The sequence below is a fragment of the Babylonia areolata genome, chromosome 20 (genome assembly GCF_041734735.1).
Source record: "Babylonia areolata isolate BAREFJ2019XMU chromosome 20, ASM4173473v1, whole genome shotgun sequence".
Classification (NCBI taxonomy): Eukaryota; Metazoa; Mollusca; class Gastropoda; order Neogastropoda; family Buccinidae; genus Babylonia; species Babylonia areolata.
The window spans coordinates 42140732-42155119 of record NC_134895.1 but is presented as its reverse complement, the minus strand read 5'-3'; the positions used below and the strand labels follow the sequence as shown (position 1 = coordinate 42155119).

The following is a 14388-nucleotide window of genomic DNA, read 5'->3' as shown; positions in this document are numbered from 1 at the left end:
CCAATGCCTCCACCTGGTTGCCAGCCTACTGGATTTCAATCCTTCAGTGTCATGCGTTTCGTGGAAGCAGATCTTGTCATGGAACGATGGCATGACGCAAGAGTAATTGATTGCACCTGTCTTTAGTCCACGAAGTTCCAAGTTTTGATTCTCGTGGACAAGCAGAGCTTGAAACACGAAGAGATGCTACCTCATTTGAGATAACTGATCTAATCATTTGGGCCTGATGGCGCTTAGGCACTCGGTAATCATTCAGTGAAACATCAAAATCAGATTAGGACATAGATGAAACGATCACTTTTACACTTTGTTTTCAATAACACGATGCTGCCAATAATCGAGCAACATCCCAGTTATGTCTCAGAACATTTTATATCCATCCATGAGACACGGCATCAAAGATGAATATAAATGTTGCGTCTCAGCAACAACGTTACACCGTGTAGTTAAAATAAAGATAAAAAGGGTGGGGAATGATGAACGCATTACTCAGGTCCACATTCGTTACAAAGCAAACTGTGGTTAAAGCAGATTACAGACAGGCTATAATGCCACCAGGGGTTAAAGTGACATTAACTTTGCGGAAATTTGCAGTCCGCTCGTCTGCCTGGAATTAGCCTGCACTCATGGAGTGTTTATCTTTCACCCGGTTGTTCCTTCTACCCACTCTTCTCTGTCTCGTGCATGAAAATGTTCTCCCATTCAACCTCACCCTTGATCTCTTTTACCAAAGGAGTATTTAGGGGTCAGCATTGAAAATGTTCTCCCATTCAGTCTCATCCTTAATCTCTTTTACCAAAGGAGTATTTAGGAGTCAGCATTTTCTAAAAACAACGCAAGAGCGTTCCCTTGCATATCCATCAAACTTCTTGTAGAATCAGGCGACAGCTTTCCCGGGGAAAAAACAAAACAAAAAAACCCCCACCCACACCCCCCAAAAAAGAAAGAAAAACACACCACATACATTCACCAGTATCAAAATACAAGTCCGTAAGGTACAAATTTTCTCTTTTCTTCATCCTGGTTTGGGGGCCCCCTATGGGACCATGGGTATCAAAACGAGCTGCTAACATTATTTCTGTGGCCTGATCTTTTCCTTTCGGATCTGGGAAAGATGTACTTGCGGAAGTCCTTACTCCCATTACCTCCACTCGTTTTCTTATTTTAAAAAGAAAGAAGTAAAGGTAAAACCGTGTTTTCCAGCAAAGAGATTCACATTCTCAGAGAAGATTACCAGTTCACTTATGATTTTAAATGAGACTTACCGACCGTGAAGGCCTTATCGAAGGAAAAATATTTATTTTTTTAAGCAACAAAAAAAAAAGAATAAAATCAAAAAATAAATAGATAAATCAATAAATAGATAAAGAAAGAAAAAAGAAAGAAATGAAAACAAAATAAGATAAAAACTGCACCAACAAACAAATCTAACAACCTCCTTAAAACCCATTGACTGCCAGGGAAAAAATCAACAGCAGAAAGTGGAGTTTCAAGTCATAAATCAGTATCCAGAACAATTAGTCAAAAACTCTGAAAATGATTCGAGGATATCACTCTACATTAAATGTGCGAATTTTCAGCCCTCCAGAGTTATTTTCCCTTCTTTTGATGATGTCATCAGTGATGTCACTGTGACAGTTAATTTTACAGGCATGGAAGTCAAGGGGTTTTAATTACCACACCTGAGTCATTAAACATGATATTCAGGACATCAGTAAACTCATTAAATAAGTGACACGGAAAGCTCCAGCCATTCCAAGAGAGCCATAATAATACTACTAAGTATTTATATAGGCTGAATCTTGTGCAGAGACAGATCAAAACGCTTTCACACCAGTCATTCACACGCATGCATTATTCTAAACTGGAGTCACTGAAGACAACGAACAGGCAGGGGAGGGAGGCTATCTTGGGAAGAGGTGGGTTTTAAGGCCAGACGTGAAAGAGATGAGTGCGGAGACCTGATGAAGCGAAAGTGGAAGTTCATTCCAAATGCAAGGTCCAGAGACAGAGAAAGAACGGTGGCCGACAGTGGAGTGTTCGAATCTGGGTATGTGTTAACAGAGTGGATCCGAAGCCGATCGTAGAAAGCGACATAGGGTGTAAAAGTGAAGGAAGCCACAGAGATGAGAAAGGGCAGACTTGTAAATACATGTATGATATTGAGTGCTGATCTTGTACTTTAATGTATGAGATAGGGAGTCAATGTAGAAGTTGCAAAAGGGGAGTGATGTGCTCAGATCTTTTCTTTCTGAGGACAAGTCGGGCAGCAGAGCTTTGAATGCGCTGGAGGGACTTAATAGATAAAGCAGGCAAACCAGACAATAGAGAGTTACAGTAGTCAAGGCGAGAGAGAATGAAAGAAACAACAAGTCTGGATGTGCGTCGGTGGACAGATATTTCCGAATGGAACTGATGCGCCGCAATTGACAACAGCAGGATTATCAGGTCAGTAATTGAATTTCTGCTTGGACAGTGTGTTGTCAAGGGCAACGCCGCGGTTCTGACTGAGCTGGAAAGAGGGATGGATGTACTGCCAAGTTTGTGTCAGTTGTGATGGAAGAGAGGTTTTGTTTAATTCCTATGATCATTGCTTCCATGGGAAGGTGAAAATGACAAATTACACAGCAGCATGAGTAATTATCCACACCAATGTTTACAAGTTTCCTATTTTGTTATAGGAGTAGAGCAGCGTAACAGTTACCTCAGGAACTGGGAAAGGGGGTGTGAGGATATGTGGTTGTAAGGGGGAGGGATGGAAGAAGGGTGGAACATGTACATGGACCGAGAAGACAGAAGGGAAGAAATCACGGGGTGGGACAGCAGAAAACCTAAACGACAGAACTGGACATTCCTACGGCCTTCGGAATCCCCACGCGGGAATGGATCTTCGAGGAAATGGGAAATACGAATTCTCTCGAGGACCTACCGGAACTACAAACTTTTTTGTGTCAGAAACGTACGTGGGTAAATAGTATTTTGAGTTTCGATGAACTTTCCTCGAGTTCCACATCTGTGGATTTATATCAAACACTATTTCTCAAGTAGCCTTAGCAGAGGTTTACTGGCTCTTTCTTCACCTAAGACAGCTCCAAATTGTACACAAGAACACATTTTCATGAATACCAATTGTCGGTAAAACCACACGCTCTCTCTCTCTCTCTCTCTCTCTCTCTCTCTCTCTCTCTCTCTCTCTCTTACACATACATCTCGATAACACAGCTTGTCCTTAACTAAAAAGGTCACATGAAATAACAAGCCATAACAATCGGCTTTGAAATAGTCACAACATAGCATATTATTAACTTATCGCATCATTCTGACAAGGTTAGCTCCGATTCTGGAAGAAAATCATACTGGGCCAGATTGTAAAACCACATCAAAATGTGTTTTCGTTCAGGGTGTATGTGTTAAGTTTTAGCTTTCCTGTTGCTTCTAGCTTTTGTTACGTTTTATGTCTCATATGTATTTTTGTATGAGTCCGAGGAATCGACACGTGTATATTCACACACACACACACACACACACACACACACACACACACACACACGCACACACAAAACGCGCACGCACACATACACAAGAGAGACAGAAAATGTAACTGGTGGAAACAACTGCAACATGTGAATTATTTCCGATACGACTTTTGTGCATGGGGGGAAAATTAGATATATTCTTGGACAGCTGTTTTAAACAGAACACATTTATTTCAATGACCATTCCTTTTCCATCGAGAAATGTCCAGAAATGCTCAATTTGTTCGTAAAACCTTTTGACTCTGTATCTTGTAGAGAATATAATAATTGTGGATTCGGATTGAATATCATTTCAAACTTGAATAAGATATTTTTATATTGAATATCATATTTCTGTCACGAGAGAACGTGACGGAATTGGTGGGTCTGTGAAGCAGTCTTTGATGGCAACAATTATGTGAGCGTTTGTCAAAAGGCTTTACATAAATATAAAGGTTGCCCACCTTTACTGTTAAAAACAGTCCGAAGCCAAGTATTTACTTATCACTCCATGTGCTCAAGTAGGACAGCTTTATCCATGTAGCTAATTAGCTATACGATGTTGTACATGGTGTCATGAGTAGTTAGTCGGTGTTGTTTTGTGCTCATGCGAAACAATTACATATGTAAAATATGTCGGAGGCACAATGCTTTGAAAATTGATGTTATCACCTGTTAAGAGTAAATGAATTACTGATGTACCATTTCTTTCGTGTACGTTTTACTGAATCCTTTGATTCTTTCCACAAAAAAAGGAAGGAACGAAGAAAGCATGACAGATGTCAGTGATACTTGTGATGAAGAACAGGACAGAATCGCCAAGTGTTATCAAAGGGATGTCTTACGTTCGTTTGAACATGGCAACAGTTTCTGCTTCACTGGTATGTCCAGAGATTTTCCCATTGGATGAACATCATTGTGTCATCAAACGCGATTCCTAGTGAATCAGTGCTTTTGAAGTTCCAGGATTCGAATCATATCACAGCAGCACTTGTGTTACGACGGATGTATATCCGATCACATGTGCTAACGTGCAAGGCTCTGAGCAATCTCCGCGTGCACACGCATGCGTAAGATCAAATCAGGCGCGCTGACAGTCACGTAATCGGTGTCAGCTGTTAAGATGTATAGACTGATATAAATATCCAGCATACTCTGACTGAGAAAACGAACTGTTTACGTACTGGGGCGATTAACCCCCATTCCACCCCCCACCCAGATGTAAAAATTCTTTAGTAAGAGAGATGAGAAGTGACTTGATAGTGACAATCAGAAGGATGATTTATGTCGTGTGCTGATGTGCTGGCTTTCCACCCTTTCTTCATACATCATGTCTTCATCAGTTAAAAAGTGAGGCAAAGCCTTCATGACTCACGTGTGATTTCTACTGACTTTAAAAAACAGTAAAAATATCGCATGTTAACCCTTTCCACGGTCCTAAAAAACAGCTAGCAACAAACAAAATCAAGTAAACATATAAGTAAAAGATATAAAACAAAAACCGAGGACAGCTTAGTTGAAACCGGCAGCTAAATGAGCATTAAGTTCCGAATGATGTGCACGATATCAGACTCGTAGAAATCATTGCGTTAATCATTCGATCATAGATTTGACCGGCAGATATGGACGCTGCTTTTACCGACGATACAACCTGTCGGCGTAATGTAAAACACAACATGTGGACTCTGTTTATCAATAGGTCAATTTCAAATGACTCTATTTATCAGTAGGTCAGTTTGTAAGATTAAATTACTAAAATTCTGAGAGAAAGAAATAAGCGTTAAACTTTCGAAAAAACGAAGAAACAAAAGGAAACACAGTATAATAATCTGCGAATATTCAATCTTCATGTACCGGTCCCGCTACAGTACTGTCACTGTAATTGGTGTGTGGAAAGATTTTTTTTTTTCAAAGCCACATTTTGTGTCCACAAAGTATTTACACACAAACACACACACACACACATATTATATATATATATATATATATATATATATATATATATATTAGACACGTTGACACCTGAAACAGGATTATTTTATATACTCACTTTGTTCACACAAGCTGCGCATCGCTTCTATCATTTGTTCATCGCGTTTATTAATGTTCTTTTCATTTTCGATAATGTTGTAAGTCATTCGAACAATTCCTACTGTGTCGTGTAAATCCCTCCTTCACTAACCATATTCATCTTATTTGTTTATTAACATTTTTATTTTTGTCCACGCTTGATTCGTGTGTGAACAATGTGTTCAGCTGATGTGAGTAATATCAGAGCAATGTTATGAGGTCAATGACCTCCGTATTCTGTATGCTTACAAGTGTTGTGGGTGTATTCCAAATATCAGAACAATGTTATGAGGTCAATGAACTCTGGTTCTGTATGCTTTGAAGTGTTGTAGATATTTGATGTATTGTTAGTATTCGATTTTGTGAAAATAAAGCAACTGAAAAAAATTGTAGATGTTTGCGTTTTCTCATTTACGGTTGAACACAAACGCCATACCCAAAGACCCCTCCCCCCTCTCTCTCTCGTTTGCTTCTTCCTCTCTCTCTCTCTCTCTCTCTCTGGGCTGGGTTGAATAAAGGCAACACAGTCAACGGAATGGGGGGAGGGGGGGATGTCACCAGAAACTTTCCTGACCTTCTTTAAGTCAATACTGGTATCGGCTAGCTTGTTAGAATGTGAACGACAGAGAGAGGAGGGGGGAGGAGGTGGGTGGATGGAAGCGAAAAGAGAAATGAAAAAAACAACTGCAATTACATTTTTCGTTTTACCTTGAAAACGTTCTCTCTCTCTCTCTCTCTCTCTTACGATTTTAAGATGTATTAGCTATTGGTTGAAAATAAGACAAATGGAAGATTCAAGGTTGCCGGAAAAAGGTAAACTGGGAGTCAAACTCAAAGATTAGAGCTGAACGAACGGGGGTTTGATTATGTTCGGTTGCAGCAATGGGTATGCGACTTAAAATGGTATATCTGCACACTCCGAACAAGACTGATTGATTTTAGATGGCAGGAATGACCGTATCATGTTGAACATATCAATGAAAATGGATAAGCATTTAACGTATAGCACACAGCCAGGTTCACAGTGGAGGGGGGATGGGAGGGGGGCGGGGAGGGTGCGTGTGTGCGCGCGCGCGTGTGTGTTCGCATGTGTGCTAAAATAACCTGGGTCGACTAAAAACAAACAACTACAAAAGAAAAAAACCCGACATTCATGAATGAACTAACATGTGTGCATGATCGAACAAACTACACAAGCTACTGCGCATTGAGTGCAACATAAGAATGAGAGAGTACGTGGCATACGTGTCGGATCAACAGGGTGGGGGCGGTAGGGGGCGGACTGAAGCTGAATGGGAGAACAGACGTTAAGGCCATTATCACCATCTGTTGTGCTGAGTTATGGATGCCAAGGCTACATACATTTTTGAAAGACAATCTCTCTCTCTCTCTCTCTCTCTCTCTCTCTCTCTCTCTTTCCACATGCACACACTGCATGACAAGCAGCACGAACACGTGTGTGCACCTGTTGACATTTAGTAGGGTCATCAATTCAATCAAACTCATGAGTTTTGCGAACCTTGGCCTCGACCTTCCTGCAGCCTCCATCACCTCCAAACCCAAACTATGCCTGGCATGCGACGTGAACAACACGTGCTGCAGGAGGGAATGCCCGCCCCCCACCCCCCCACCCACTCCTCCACTCATTGTCTCCTTTCCTCCACCCACTCCCTACACTCTCATCACATCCCAGACATTCTGGACTATTCCTAAGCTCATTCCTCCCTGGAGACGGGCACAACCTCGAGTAAGTATGTGCCATTTAACCGTTTAACCCCCCCCCCCCCTTCCCTTCTTTGGTAAAATATTTACGCTGATGCAGGGGATATGGAACTTTAAGAATCGCTTTTTAGCTAACAATTTTCCCAACTATCTTATCAAAAGTTACGCCCATATAGAATGAAGCTGGGCTGCATTATGGCCCGCCTCGCTGATCGCCTCTTTCCGTGCTGTTCTGCTAAGACATGCTTTCGGATCTGCCACGGAAGTATTCAGCCTAAATAAACACCAGGTCGGATGGCAACCTCTTCGACAGCTCAGGACCCAAAGCCAAGACGGAAATAGGAAGAAACTAACTTAGATATCTTCTTTTCGTTGACAAAGCAGTTGTTATCACCCACAAATGAAAACGTTGGTGAACCGTTTTGCAGGTGCATGCTGACAATGGCTTCGGGCACAACATTAGTCTGTTGAAAATACAGGTGATGGGATATGGTAAGAAAAAAGCGCCGACCATTAGTTTTGCCGATTACGAGCTGGAACTAGAGCTCGAATAAAAACAAACAAACAAACAAACAAAAAAACAACAACGTGGGATACACAGTCATAGACAACCTTTCCCTGAAAACCAAACTGAACACATGCTTTGAAAAAGGTAGCGCTACATTCTCTAGGCTGACTAAAGAGTGTGGTCCAACAGAACGTTCACTGAACGTATCTAAGTTGAAGTTTACAAAGCGAGCATTTCAGAGCACGCTCTTCGTCCGCAGTCTTGGATTCGTGCTCTCGACAAGAACGTTTCTCATACATGTGCTTCCTGAGGAGCACACTGAGCATCTGCTGAGAAACAATGTATCACAGATGGTGGGAATCTCATGTGTCAACACACTGCTGGTTGGGACAAGTGTCACGAATGGGGTCCTTACATCCAATGATCCATACTGGACACAGTCATATACAAAAAAATAATATTTCCAGGGCAACCGATTGGAACTAGTGGAAGTCACTTCGCTGTGAGGGTGGACAGTGTCTCGCGGAGTTGTTTTTTTTTAATATATGTATATTATTAACGTCTATCCATTGTGATTTTAAACGAAAATCCAACCGCTCCGCTACTACACTCTTGCCTCATCTAATCACTAATCCCCCATCTCCTCCTCAATTCGCGGAGCGTCTTTCTTGATAATGTTTACAGTATGACATTGACTGCCACTCCTTTACTGAACATTTCAGCTACACAGGACGTAGCTCGAGAGAAAAGTAGACATTAAGTGGCGATTTTTCATGTTCCTCCATAAGTCTATAATTACTACTTACACTATTAAATGCAGAGAAGAGCGGGATGTATCTATAATTACCACTTCTACAAGTAAATGCAGAAAAGAGCGGGATGTATGGGTCCTTTTTATACTTCTTTCAAGAGATTCTGTCTCCCGTTATCGTAGGCGAAGCAGCGAAAACGATGCCCCCTCCCACCCACACCTCTTTCTTTGGAACATTATTCAACATCAATCTTTAAGATTATGTGCTGGTCTTTTAATTCACCGTGTGTGGTAGAAGTTAAAGAAAAAAGCAAGAAGTTCGGGTCACATCGTAGTGTCTGATGTGGCAATATGGTGCAGCTTAAAACCTTCAGGATCAGTTCAGGGGTGAGCTGCACGAGCGAACTTAGCAACACTTAGAATTAAGAATGTTCCTAACTCCACGGTAAGTTCCATACACTTAGGAACATTCTTAACTCTAAGTAAGCTTCGCGCGGCAAAGATCACCTCGTGCAACCCAGTCCTGGGGGACAGATACTTCCGAGCTGTGACACCGCACGTAGTGATAAAGTCTCGGGGAGAAAGCGATTCATGAAAAATGAGGACGGCGGAGGGGAGGAAGGGGTGGAGGGGCAAGAGGCAAGAACGTGTGGGCGGATGACACTGGTTTGGGCCGTGACACTAAGGTGCAGGCCAAGCAATAAACCGGGCTGGTGCAGGGGCAGTAAGGGCTTACTGTCTGCCACCCTCCTCCCTACCGAGTGCACGCATATTTTGATGGACTTCTAGTCACAAAATGAAGGTTTACGAGTGTTAGTCATGAGTGAATCACGTGAATGAATTCGGTCAGTCATGACTGTTACATCAGCCAAACCAGACTCGTACTATTTTATTGACATCCCTGTTCCTGACTCGACCTAAAAGCGAGGGGATTTTTTTGTTGTTTTTGTTTTATCTTTCCCATGACACGTTATATTTTGTATGTAATCACTGGTGGCTTGTTTTAAAAGGGAAACTTATAAATCATTGTGTAGTTTGGAGCAACTCGGTGTTTCTCCCTTTCTTCTTATCAAAGCATTTATGGTTGGAACTGTTACTGTTGGTTACTCAGTTTTCGCTTTTCTAATGACTGCATTGTTGATTTACGTTTATTTACTTGTGGGAGAATCGTGCATTCATGTATTTGAAGGAACTGAGATCATCCTTAAAAAATCGAGGTATATCTTAAAGGTTAATATCAACAACAACAAAATAATTGACCTGATATCCATTCGTAATTGCACTGGAATGGTTTACGTGTGGGCGAATATGCGCTCGTGCACACGTGTGTGTGTGTGTGTGTGTGTGTGTGTGTGTGTGTGTGTGTGTGTGTGTGTGTGTGTGTGTGTGTGTGTGTTTGTGTTTTAACAAAGTAGCTGGCAATGTATGGTATGGTGCAGGTAACATATGTGTACTTTGATTTTATTTCACTTATGCTAAAAAGCGGAGTCATAATATAGACCATCAATCCACTGAAGAAGATTATCTTGACTGCCATAACCTTTCAAGTTGGTTAAGTCTTTTGAGCAGAACTTAGTCAAACGCCTTCTGAAAGTCTACAAACATCAAACCAACAAGACAGCTTTTTATTCAACGCTACCTTCTAATCGTTGAATGTACTTTAAAAATAGGTTGTGTAGGATCTCTAAAACGCAAAAACCAAACTGAAACTGACAGCTTGACAAGTTGTACAAAATCATTAATCACAAAATACCATGTGCCAAAAATACTGAACTTCACACATTTCAAAATGCATTTCAGATAAGAAAGACTGGGCAAGTATGGTCACTGAAAAATGAACAGGGTGCAAAACCATGAGGAATGAAATATGTACACGCAGACTGCTCAGCTATCATTTAGAGAAGGGCTGGCGAAGTCTTGGGAGTGATAAAAAAAAATGCAACATCCTTGGGTTATTATCTGTCTGGCTTCAGATCATTCAACTAGTTGGAAAAAAAACCGAACAAAATAGCTGATTCTTGATCCGTTTTATTTGTAAATAATCTTGAGATAAAAAGATTACTTTTTATTAAAGAACAAGATTTTCATCCAGACTTTAAACGAATGTGACTTGTTGCTCTTTGCCATGGGCCGGATTCTCGTCGCCCTTCTCTTCACATAAAGTACAAATGCTGTCACTCGTAGGTTTACCACATACCCCCCACGAGCTATATGCTATGGGCAATCACAGGTCTTTAGCTCCTACCTCCTCCAACGGCCATGACTGCTTGTGGGTAGATCCTTGACGGCAGCGAATATGTTAGGCTGTGCCAGGACAGGGAAAAGCCACTGACAGGACAAACGACATGTAGGGTTACCTAGGAACTTGCTGTTCACCGCTTGCTGCGCGCTCTGCAGGTCTCGGAATACAACCAGTGCCGAGTTAATGTCGATGTGTGGCACACTCAGTACCTCTCCAAAGCCAGACATGATGAATCTGTTTGACAGATGCAGTAGAGTGTATTGTTTATATGGCATGCCAGTATCATCTTAATCAGCCTGATGTATGAAAAATGAGGCTAAATGATACTTTTACACTGGGCATCCCGTTGGCACTTCCAATGACAAGTACAGTTGTCTGTTGATTCTGGTGGTCTTTTTTTCTTTTCTTACATCATGCGCCGACTAGATTTTGCATGTAGAAAATAAAATAAAAAGAAAGGCAAACAAACTCTGTGCAGAAACACGAACAAACCAAAACCCTTTAGTTTGAGTGTGCAACAGATGTGTGCTTATTGTGGTTAAAAAGTACTTGATATAGAAGAACTGTCTTTCATCTTAGCACAAATAAGCACACACACACACACACACACACACACACACACACACACACACAATCAAAGGAAAACATACTGGCCCACTTACTTGAGCTCCGACACGTTGAACGGCGGGAAGAAGAGTTTCAGTTGCCATCTGACAATCACAGTGGATAAAGGTAACGAGGCCAGTCTTGTCGCTTCATCTTCCACCGAGCTGCAGAAACAGTTAGTATCAAACGTTTATTTAAAACTACAAACAAAAAACCGACAAAAAAAGAATCGAAACCGACAACAAGCTCACAACAAGCGAAAAGAAAAGAGGGCGGAAACACATGTTACCAAGTCGACTTACCTATTCTTTTCTTTCTTCCCCCGCCCCCCTCCCCCCCTTTTTTTTTAACCTGACCATTACACAACTTTTTGTTGTTTTTTTAAATGTCCGCCAGTACCGAGTGAATTTGACAAATACTTCGAATCTAGCATATGGCGAGTCGAAAAAGCGGTCATTTATTGGATACAAAAACATTCGACCGCTGTCTGTTGTGTGTGTGTGTGTGTGTGTGTGTATGTGTGTCTGTGTGTGTGCGCGCGCGCGCGTATATGCGTGTGTGTATGTCGATCGTTTTTTGTTTTTTTGTTTTTGGTTTGTTTTGTTGTTTGTTTGTTTGTTTTTTGTGCGTGTGTGTGGTGTTTGTGTATGTGTGTGTGTGTGTGCGCGCGCGCGCAAAAGCGCGCGAAGCAGATGCAGTGTGTGAGGCGGATGCGTGCCCGTACATGCATTCGCCACTGCATATGTGTGCGCGTGTCTGCATGCGTGTGCGTGAATATATTGATTATACACGTACTTACTTGCGAGTGCACTTGAACAACACGTATGATGCGTCCCGGGGTTGTGCCGCAAGACTGATGGGCGAAGGTGGACGAAAAACGTATCCTGAAAAGAAGAAGGACAAAACAAACAAACAAACAAACGAAAAAAACGGAAAAAAAAGATGAAGAAGAAGGAAATCTTAGCAGTTGACTATTTCATCACTAACACAAAAAAATATATTACAAAAAGTAAAAAATAAATAAACAAACTGATAAGAAAAACAACAACTAAGTCACGTCGACGGTAACAAAAGGCAACGTGTTATCTGTACAGCTGAATAATATCATTATGCCTTCTACTATACCCATTTCTCATTCCTGTTGCTTTCACCAAAAAAACTATTGAGTAACAATTCCGGTAGTAGTCTCCTGAATTTGAATTTCTTCTTTGTATATTGGGAAAAGGGAAGGGTTTTTTTTGGTTTTTTTTTATATATAAAATACCCGATGATCCTTTGGTGAAAGAGATAGGGAGGGAGGGAGGGAGGGAGGGAGAGAGCGAGACACACAAACAGAGACAGAGACATAGAGAAAGAGAGTGAGAAGGAAAGAGAGGCAGACAAACAGAAAGACAGATAGAGATCTGTGTTGAACATACACAACCCCGTCTAAAAGACTTAGACGGACCAAGAGAAAGAAGATCGAGTCAAGAAAACATCACATGCACTAGTACTGAGCGATTAATTTTTCAAGTCTAAAGAATACTTTACAATCACTTGTAAGTAAAAAGCATAAACTCAGGAAACAAATCACTACTACCTAAGTTACTCCGTCGAGGTTCGTAAATGTAAGGGAAAATTCTACAATCTTACAAACAGAAACACAGCCAAAGCGAACGATCGAGCGAGTGGGTGGGAGGTGGGGGGGATAGAGGGGGGGGAGGGGGGGGGGACGGGGGAGGGAAGACAGACAGACAGACAGAGTCAGAGATAGAGATTGATAACAGATAGAAGCAAACAAACACCCGAAAAACAGAAAAGGTACATACCAAAATTAGGTGGACGTTCTGGTGGTCTTGCCACAGATATGTGTCTCTGGCAGCCAGTTACAAATTGTTAGCAAGATTATCTTACTTTGTCTTTAGTATACTTTTTGGGGATCTCAAACACACGCTCACACATGCACACACACATACAAACTCACACATGCAATGATAAACACACACAAACATACATACGCATACACGCGCGCGCGCATACGCATACAGGTACTCCCCTTAGCTTCTCTCTTCTGAACACGTGTATATCTGTGTGTGCCCACCGCGCGTGCATGCGTGCATGCATACATGTGTGTGTGTGTGTGTGTGTGTGTGTGTGTGTGTGTGTGTGTGTGTAAGCAGCTTTTTGTTTTACTGCCCCGGAAAAATAAGTTTAAGAGAAACAGAGTGTTTTGATATTGACAGGCAGATACAGAAAGGCAGACACAGACAGATAAAGACAGACAGCAGACAGAGACAGACAGAGACAGAGACAGTGACAGAAAGAAATGGAGAGAAGAGGTATATACTCACGTAAACAGATAAACTATCTTCTAGAAAGACAGGGACACGCAGACAGGAAAAAACAAACAAACAAAAAACAACAAAAAACAAATGAAAAACAATAAACAATAATTCAAATAGATCTCCGGCAATGGTCACATTTTAAATATTTTAGACCAACCTGTGTTTCACACAACACATAGCCCTAAACGTAATAACATCATTCACAGCACAGCACAGCACTGCACAAGTATGTAACACCAGTAATAATGCGGTATGACAATAATTATTATGATTATATAATAAATATCATATAATATTTAAGGTAATGTTATAATGGTTATAACTTATAATATAACAAAGGGTACTGTTGGATGGCATGTCAAATTTTATATATTATAGTGTTATATTATGAATCATATTGAAAACAAAATAATTATGCTATATGCATAAAATTACCTTGCCCATCACTCCTCTTTTCTTCCATGGAAGTTTCTGGGCAAACTTCATGCTGAGTCTGTACGGTGTTGAACATTTCATCAACCTCCTCCTTTCACCTTCGAGCTCCATCATTTCTGTGCAGTTCCATATGCCGGGCCTGGGCACCTGGTCAAGAGTTGTAGATTTTGAACCAGATGCCGACTTGATCTCTTTCTCAATCTCTGGAGATAACT

General features: G+C 41.2%; 2 protein-coding genes across 2 annotated transcripts in view; both read right to left on the bottom strand.

Annotated features, from left to right (window-relative positions):
* The window catches only part of LOC143295515 (sulfotransferase 1B1-like), a 380130-nt gene that overhangs the window by 326178 nt on the left and 39564 nt on the right, over nucleotides 1–14388 (bottom strand). The window lies entirely within an intron of this gene.
* Nucleotides 10679–14294, bottom strand: LOC143294713 (uncharacterized). The gene is made up of 5 exons (XM_076606130.1): nucleotides 14174–14294; nucleotides 13223–13268; nucleotides 12214–12298; nucleotides 11471–11578; nucleotides 10679–11042 (listed from the first exon to the last, which is right to left on the bottom strand). Exons 1-5 carry the CDS (start codon nucleotides 14285–14287, stop codon nucleotides 10808–10810), a joined length of 588 nt encoding a protein of 195 aa, XP_076462245.1. The 5' UTR covers nucleotides 14288–14294; the 3' UTR covers nucleotides 10679–10807.

Excerpts from the sequence above, each read along its gene's own strand:
- LOC143294713 (XM_076606130.1), bottom strand. The coding sequence starts at position 14,287 with ATGATGGAGCTCGAAGGTGAAAGGAGGAGGTTGATGAAATGTTCAACA. Across the intron at positions 13,269-14,173 it reads AAAGAGGAGTGATGGGCAAG|AGACACATATCTGTGGCAAG; the intron begins GTAATTTTATGC and ends ACTGGCTGCCAG. Across the intron at positions 11,043-11,470 it reads TTCAACGTGTCGGAGCTCAA|ATTCATCATGTCTGGCTTTG; the intron begins GTAAGTGGGCCA and ends TCTGTCAAACAG.